This window comes from Pongo abelii, chromosome X (assembly GCF_028885655.2).
Source record: "Pongo abelii isolate AG06213 chromosome X, NHGRI_mPonAbe1-v2.0_pri, whole genome shotgun sequence".
In the NCBI taxonomy this organism is placed as follows: Eukaryota; Metazoa; Chordata; class Mammalia; order Primates; family Hominidae; genus Pongo; species Pongo abelii.
This window is the reverse complement of record NC_072008.2, coordinates 95,505,057-95,513,532: the sequence shown is the minus strand read 5'-3', so window position 1 is coordinate 95,513,532 and position 8,476 is coordinate 95,505,057. Positions and strand designations below refer to the sequence as shown.

Here is an 8,476-nt window from a genome sequence, read left to right as displayed (position 1 = left end):
CCCCGGGTAATGAGGGGCTTAGCACCGGGCCAGCAGCTGCAGAGGGTGTACTGGGTCCCCCAGCAGTGCCGGCCCACAGGGGCTGCGCTCGATTTCTCACCGGGCCTTAGCTGCCTCCCCGCGGGGCAGGGCTCGGGACCTGCAGCCCGCCATACCTGAGCCCCCGCTCTGCGGGCTCCTGTGTGGCCCGAGCCTCCCCGATGAGCACGGCCCCCTGCTCCACGGCGCCCAGTCCCATCGACCACCCAAGGGCTGAGGAGTGCGGGCACAGGCGCGGGACTGGCAGGCAGCTCCACCTGCAGCCCCGGTGCAGGATCCACTGGGTGAAGCCAGCTGGGCTCCTGAGTCTGGTGGTGACGTGGAGAACCTTTATGTCTAGCTCAGGGATTGTAAATACACCAATCAGAACCCTGTGTCTAGCTCAGGGTTTGTGAATGCACCAATCCACACTCTGTATCTAGCTACTCTGGTGGGGCCTTGGAGAACCTTTACGTCTAGCTCAGGGATTGTAAATACACCAATCAGCACTCTGTATCTAGCTCAAGGTTTGTGAACACACCAATCAGCACCCTGTGTCTAGCTCAGGGTTTGTGAATGCACCAATCGACACTCTGTATCTAGCTACTCTGGTGGGGACTTGGAGAACCTTTGTGTTGACACTCCGTATCTAGCTAATCTGGTGGGGAGGTGGAGGACCTTTGTGTCTAGCACAGGGATTGTAAACACACCAATCAGTGCCCTGTCAAAACAGACCACTGGGCTCTACCAATCAGCAGGATGTGGGTGGAGCCAGATAAGAGAATAAAAGCAGGCTGCCCCAGCCTGCTTCCACACTGTGGAAGCTTTGTTCTTTCGCTCTTTGCAATAAATCCTGCTGCTGCTCACTCTTTGGGTCCACACTGCCTTTATGAGCCGTAACACCGCGAAGGTCTGCAGTTTCACTCCTGAGCCGGCGAGACCACGAACCCACCAGAAGGAAGAAATTCCGAACACATCCGAACATCAGGAAGAACAAACTCCAGACGCGCCACCTTAAGAGCTGTAACACTCACCGCTTTAAGTCATTGAGACCATTCTTTAAGTCAGTGAGACCAAGAAAGCCACCAATTCTGGACACAATCCTACATCTTTTGACTGTATATTTCCGTCATTCCAAATAGATTAATTAAAATGTATCTTTCTTAAGAAAAAAACCAAACACCGCATGTTTTCCCTCACAAGTGGGAGTTGAACAATGACAACACAGGGACACAGGCAGGGGAACATCACACACTGGGGCCTGTCAGGGGGTCGGGGACAAGACAAATATCGAATGCACGTGGGGCTTAAAACCTAGATGATGGGTTGATAGGTGCAGCAAACCACCATGGCACATGTATACCTATGTAACAAACCTGCACATTCTGCAATGTATACGTATATAACAAACCTGCATATTCTGCACATGTATCCCAGAACTTAAAGCAAAATTAAAAAAGAAACTTACAGAAGAAAACACAGGAAAATATCTTCATTATACCTAGGCAATGACAGATTTCTTAAATAAGGCACAAAGAGCACAACTCATAAAGGAAAACTGACAAATTTGCATATAATAACATTTGAAATTTTGTATGACAAAAGACACCATCAACAAACTAAAAAGACATGCACAAATTGGAAGAATTTAGCAATTCATATAGCAAAATAATTGTAATAGAATTTATGAAGAACTGCCACTGGATAAGTAAGGCAAAACAGAAAGGAAAAATTAAGCAATTGATTTCAACAGAAGAGGAAAAAATGAGTGGCAAAAGAAAAATATGTAAAGGTGTTCAATTTTGCTATTAATCAGACAAATGCAAATGAATAATGCTAGGCTGTTTTATACCTATTGGCTTGAGAAAAATTGAAAATTGATATTATGTATTGGTAAAAGTGTAGAGGAACAGAAATTCTTGTACACTTCTGGAAATATAAATGACTCCCAATACTTTGGAAGAAAAAAAAAAGGAAAAAGAAAAAATCTTAACCAAGATATTCTCAATGCTATCTTCACCTTTTCACTTCCACAAGACCATTGTTTCAGAAACTATCAGGTTTTACATAGTTCTCAAACTCAAATAACACGGAATTGGTGGTTATGTTTTCCAAACTTAGTTTCTTTAGAAAATTATCCCCTTTTCTCTCCACAAAGTGAAGTAGATTATAGCTTCCTAAATTTCACTCTTATGAAAAAAAAAACATGCATAAAGAAGCTACAACTTCAAAGTGGTTAAAGCCTGGTGGAATCAACAAACACAGTTAGTCATCCTTTTATACGAAAAAAAAAACATTTATTTGGCAAAAACTTCAACAATAAAAATTCTGTTGTATATAGTTCTTAATTTAACTAAACAACTGCCTCTTCTCCATGTTTGTAGCACAAAACCAAGAACAGTTCTCCCCAATTTCTTTCGATATAATAGAGTTAAAGCTAGAACACAATTGTAGACCACAATTCACCATTATAAAGTGCACAACAGAAATGGACAAATACCACTGTAATCCCAACATATTCACCTTTGAGTAAGTTCTACAGCAGCAATGATTTTACAATGATTCCACAGTCATTTTACAATAATAATCAAGTTATTAATAAACAAGTACTACAACAGTCATTCTACAGGAACAGTCCAAGTGGTCTCAGCCTCTAGAAACAAGAGGAAACAAGCCTCTTACATTGTCTATAAGAGACTAGACAATAAGAAACTTCCTTTTTCAGACTTCAGCACTAAAGTTGCAATTAACTTCATTTTCAACTGAGAAAGAGAAAAGCCTGAGACCTAAGACCAGTTAGAAAGCTACAGGACAAAGTAGTAAGGGTCCAGAAATGAGTGTATAGAAATACTCTAGGCTGAGTCTAGAAATCTTCCCACCCAGATAGCAAACTTCCTTTCCTTGAATAAGAGCCTTCTATGTATCCATATGCAGAAAATGCTTTTTGCCAGGCACTATAAACAAAATGGTTTGGGCGTTTCCTTGAGTGTTTACGGGCCCTCCTCAGTGAGGTTACGATGAATATTTTTATACCAGTTCCTTCTAAATGCCCCTGGATTCATGTATGTCTTAGAAACCTCAACTCCTTCCTATTTTAGTTTATTTCAGAAACAACAGTTTGGGAATGTGGGCCTGTTTCCTTTCTGGTAACATGGAAACTTATAATATGCAAAGTAATAACTCATGACTATTGTTTGTTAAGATGCCTAAATAAGATATGACATCTTATATTTAAAATTGCCAATAATTAGATAACAATATAAAAAATGGCCCTAGAAGTAGACAAATCATGATCTATTTCACATTAGAGCAGAATCAGAATCAGGCTAGAGTCCAATTTATAGCCCTAGATTCCTCACGTTTTAGCTCCCTAAAAGCAGAGAAGTAAAATTACAGCTCTCTGGGGTAGTATCTTTTTGTTCCTATCCTAATGAAAATCTGCCTGTACTTGTGAAAAAGCTGCCTTTATAAGACAATAGGATTATTTTCATGCTGGACCGGTCTGAAGCTTTTTACATTCCTACCCCAATCCCTACCAAACCAAGAATTTTAAAAGGAAAAATACATAAATGTATTAAAAAGATAAAATAATAGAATACCTGGATCTACTTTACTTTTTGCTGACATGTTATATATTGATTCATTTTCTTTCTTTTTAAATTATCTTCCTTTGGTTTCTTCCAGGGAATTTTTTTGTCAGTTTTTTTTTTTTGCTATTTTTTGTTATATTTTTACTTTTATAACTAAAATCAATAAAAAGTATTCTCTAAAACCAACTATCTAACCAACAGCCAACAAGAGAAAATTAACATTTGGAATTTTCTTACCTTTACTCAGACTTTTCACTGCTCAAAGCAAGAAGAGTTCACCTTTATGCAAGAAAATGTTCATGAATTTACTGTACTTTGGCTCTCATGGTCAACTCCCTGCAAAGAATAACTGCTTCTTCAAAATTGGCCAATAAACTGTACAAAAAGGAACATAAGAGTTGAAAGCTTCACAAAACTCCAACAATAAAATGAGGGATGTTATAGCTATTTTTATAGAGGCTTTCTTTTCTATCATTCATACTAATAAACAGAAAAGACTACCGAGAGAGAGGGAGAAAGAGGGGTGACTTATTATATGTAGCAACCCTGTGATTAAAAAAGTTGGCTAGAAAGCAAAAAACATTTATCTCTGAAATCTCAGCTTGATGTTTAATCTCAGATGTATTAGTTTGATGGTCTAAAGAGTTCAAATCCAGGGGGAAGGAGAGTTAAGAGATCTTTGCTACAGCGTTCATCATGATGGCACCTTAATGTCTTTCACCTGGAAACACTGAAATATCTGACAGAATTTAGTCCCAATAATTAAGATTCGTTCTCATAAAACCACTAGAAAGAAAGATGCCTCTATAAAAGACAAGCATACAAATAAGTTGGGGTGAACATAAACAGGTTTACCACAGTACATAAGGGACTGACTACTTAGGTTTTTGGAACATCATCAATCATGGATTAGGATCTTGCTTCTTCTCTAGCTCCAGCTCGGCAGCCCTTTGTACTGCTGCATCTACTAGCAGCTGGAAGCTGCTGAAGTCGGCGTACTCCTCTGGAGACACAGGTTCTGGAGAAAACGGGGATGTGATAGAAAACTTGACCTTTTTCTCTGGCTGGGCTTTCCCGGTGAGCTTCTGGCTAGGGGCCGACTCCGGATCTGGTAGCTTCTCTCCTGACATCTGGCCCTTTGGCAAGGGCCACAGGGGCAGGCTTTGGACATTGTCTGGACCACTGGGCCCTGAACTGGCCGGCACAGATGCATCGGTGCTCTGCAGGTGGGTGGCATGGGCATTTTTGCCCATTTTGTGGCCAATGACGGGGTCGTTTCCACACTGTTGAAGCATATCCGGGAGAATGCGTCTGCGAGCATTGATAAACCAGTTAGAAACCTGCAACAAAGACAAATTGGTCTTCTCTGACAGCATTTGCTTCTCTTCTTCTGAAGGGTAGGCCCTAAACCGATGCTTATACATCCAGTCGCGGAGGATCTTAACGGACTTGGCTGGCAAGTTTCCCTTGCGCTTCTTCTTGTGCTCTGGTAAGGCAAGAACTCTGCCTCTATCTGCGTTATTTCTCGACGTGATTGAGGTGTCTTGGGCTGGGCTTTGGGTCTTCACCGGGCTGTCTTTTTCCACCGGGCTTTGGGTCTCAGCCGGGCCGTCCGCAGTGGCCTCCATATTCAAAGAGGCTTATCTTTACTGTATTGAGAATCACAGACAACTGAGTTAGGACAAAGGTAGGTTTGGGAGAGCCACTTTAGAAAGCATGGGCAGGTCTCCAAGGGGAATTCTCACCTGTTGTTTCGGAGGAAGAAAAACAGCGTTGCTAACAGAGTTGCTAACAGCCGAGCTAGTCCTCTCAGTGACGTCACATCCTTTCTTCTCCACGCTGCCCCTCCCCCACATTTCCTGGAGTTCTCCTTTTCCCATTGTTCTTGCGTATTTTCTGTAACTTCCAATGCACTTGATTTCATGCAGTTTATAGCTCTCCAGAGTTTTCTCTGCTGTTGTCACCAGTTTCCACTAACTGACGAACTCTATTTCTATTAGTGTAAATACGCCTATCCTTTTCTTCCTGTTTGATTTTACTCTGGTATTGTTCTTCCCTGTTATTACTTATAATTGTCTCACTGACTCATCTAGATAGATCAGGAACAAATTGTTGATTAGCTACTAACCTCAAAAAAAGAGTGTAACTACTGTACTTTGACTCCCCTCTTCCATTCTTCCATGTTCAAAGCAGATATTAATAATAATTTTGAACTAGACTTTTGCTTTTGATGCCTTGCTGCTTAAATTTTTCTTCTCTATGGCCTTAAAATCTTTGTCTTTTTTTTTTTTTTTTTTTTTTTTTTTGATACGGAGTCTCGCTCTGTCGCCCAGGCTGGAGTGCAGTGGCACAGTGGCGGCATCTCGGCTCACTGCAACCTCCGTCTCCCAGGTTCAAGCAATTCCCCTGCCTCAGCCTCCCGAGTAGCTGAGATTACAGGCACCTGCCACCACGCCCGGCTAATTTTTTGTATTTTTCGTACAGGCGGGTTTCACCATATTAGCCAGGATGATCTCGATCTCCTGACCTCATTATCTGCCCGCCTTGGCCTCGGCCACCCAAAGTGCTGGGATTACAGGCGTGAGCCACTGCGCCCAGCCAAAATCTTTGTCTTTTGAATGACTTTGCTATTGCCTGTCAGTACCACTGAGGTCTTTGTGTCTCTTCCTTGGACTCTGATATCTAGTTGTGATGTTTCTCTTTAAACTTAAGTCAGAAATTCAGGGATCTTTTAGTAATGTGGAATAAGTGGAATAAGATAGAATTCAAGAAATAATGGCAATCACAGACAGTTTATTTAAATATATTTTTTTTTATTTTTAACTTTTTATTTTTTGAGATGAAGTCTCGCTCTGTCACCCAGCCTGGAGTGCAGTAGTGGCGCAATCTCGGCTCACTGCAACCTCAACCTCCCAGGTTCAAGTGATTCTCCTGCCTCAGCCTCCCAAGTAGCTGGGATTACAGACGTGCACCACCACACCCGGCTAATTTTTGTATTTTTAGTAGAGACAGGGTTTCACCATGTTTGCCAGGTCTCGGACTCCTGACCTCCAGTGATCCACTCACCTCAGCCTCCCAAAGTGCTGGGATTACAGGTGTGAGCCACTGCAGCCGGCCAAATATTTCTTGATATTTGCAGCATGTGGAAATCATCAGGTAAGTCAAATGAAAATAATTTGTAAATTTCAAATTTTCATTTCTAGTAGCTGAAAAATAAGGCTTGACTTTTTTCAAGAACACTATGATTCACTTTGAAGACAATTACCACCAGCATCAACTCTGACTCCTTAATAATACTGTATGGTATTATTTATTTTTAATTTCATATATTTTTCAGAGTCCTAGCTATCGTCTGAAGCAGCATATATTATCCAGAGTTTCCTTTTGCCCTTAAGAGTTCTTACTTGTCACTGGGCTGGATTTCAGAATGTTGTCTACTGATCCTTTGGCTGTTGGTAATCTTCCTTACTGGTACTGACTTTCATCACTTAAAATTTATTGTAAGGGAGACCTACTGAATAACACAATCAAATCTAATGAACAACTTAGTGAAGCTCCCAATAACCAATAATTGGTTATGTTGGGTACAATTGAAGGTCTCCTTTGGAATACTCTAGAAAAGAATGCTACTATTTCCACTGGACTTTTGGGCTTTTGAAACACAGAAGATAAGATTTTCTGTGCATAGTAAAAACTCAGTTCCTGCAACTGTTTCTCACCAACACATTTATGCCTCATGCTCGCTGAAAGTATTTTTGTGTGTCAGTATGACTTGTAGTAACTTATCCTCCCTCACTTATTACTTCTATATGTTCTTTCTATGTATGGGGATTCAGGCCTCTGCTCAAGGATTGACGTAGAATTGCACATATTTAACGAATTGCAGATTTCTTCTCACTGATATGATCTGGGTTCTTGATTTTTAATGTCTACTTTATGCATCCCCTCTAAAAAGAATATTATGATGGCTCAAAATTATTCCCAGGAGATTTGGAGACTGTCTTTTCCTTTACCAACAGATACAGGAACATGGAGAAATCTGGAAAGTAGGTGAGAAATTGGAAATGAATCCCATCGCTTTTGACACAAAAAAATGTGACTTCCTTTTATGATGAAATAATTGAAATGCTGAATAGAAACTGTATTACCTTTCTTCCAGTTTTTGGTGATATAAAATCATGAATTATGGGCATCTCTGAGAGAAAGATAGACTGCTTCCACCTACTTCTTTAAAACTTGTAAGAAGATAAAATGATCTAAATAGTGTCTATCAGTTTTTATCTTCCTTTATTGTTTCTTTTTATGTGAAGTACACAGATCTCGTTGTAAAGTTTGTCTATTTATAAGCATTGATTTATTTACTTGTGACTCTGAAAAGTGCCTTCTCATGACTGTATTAGGGATGCCAATGGCATTACACTATAATAGACACTTTATTTCTCAAATTATAAAAGACCATAATGAGACTGAGGTCCTTAATATTTTATTGCTTTATTGTTTCCAGTAATATAATTTTCATATGAGTATTCTACAAACCAAATTATGTTGATCTACTTGTAGAGTTTTAGAGAAAGCTTAATTTTTGGCATCGAAGAAATGGGAGACTATAAAACCAAATTAAAAAACAAAAACAAGGCCAGGCGTGGTGGCTTACGCCTGTAATCCCAACACTTTGGGAGACCGAGGTGGGTGGATCACGAGGTAAGGAGTTCGAGACCAGCCTGGCCAGCATAGTGAAACCCCTGTCTCTGCTAAAAATACAAAAAATTAGCCGGGGGTGATGGCAGGTGCCTGTAATCTCAGCTCCTCGGGAGGCTGAGGCAGGAGAATCGCTTGAACCCAGGAGGCAGAGGTTGCAGTGAGCCGAG

The 8,476-nt window shown here is 40.7% G+C and overlaps 1 protein-coding gene across 1 annotated transcript; it reads right to left on the bottom strand.

Moving 5' to 3' along the window:
* Positions 1 to 4,438: 4,438 nt before the first annotated feature.
* TGIF2LX (TGFB induced factor homeobox 2 like X-linked) lies at positions 4,439 to 5,444 on the bottom strand. The gene is made up of 2 exons (XM_003779680.4): positions 5,354 to 5,444; positions 4,439 to 5,257 (listed from the first exon to the last, which is right to left on the bottom strand). The coding sequence occupies exon 2, from the start codon at positions 5,234 to 5,236 to the stop codon at positions 4,511 to 4,513; it is 726 nt and encodes a 241-aa protein (XP_003779728.1). The 5' UTR covers positions 5,237 to 5,257; positions 5,354 to 5,444; the 3' UTR covers positions 4,439 to 4,510.
* Between the last annotated feature and the right edge of the window lie 3,032 nt (positions 5,445 to 8,476).

Coding starts and splice junctions, on each gene's coding strand:
- TGIF2LX (XM_003779680.4), bottom strand. CDS start 5,236: ATGGAGGCCACTGCGGACGGCCCGGCTGAGACCCAAAGCCCGGTGGAA.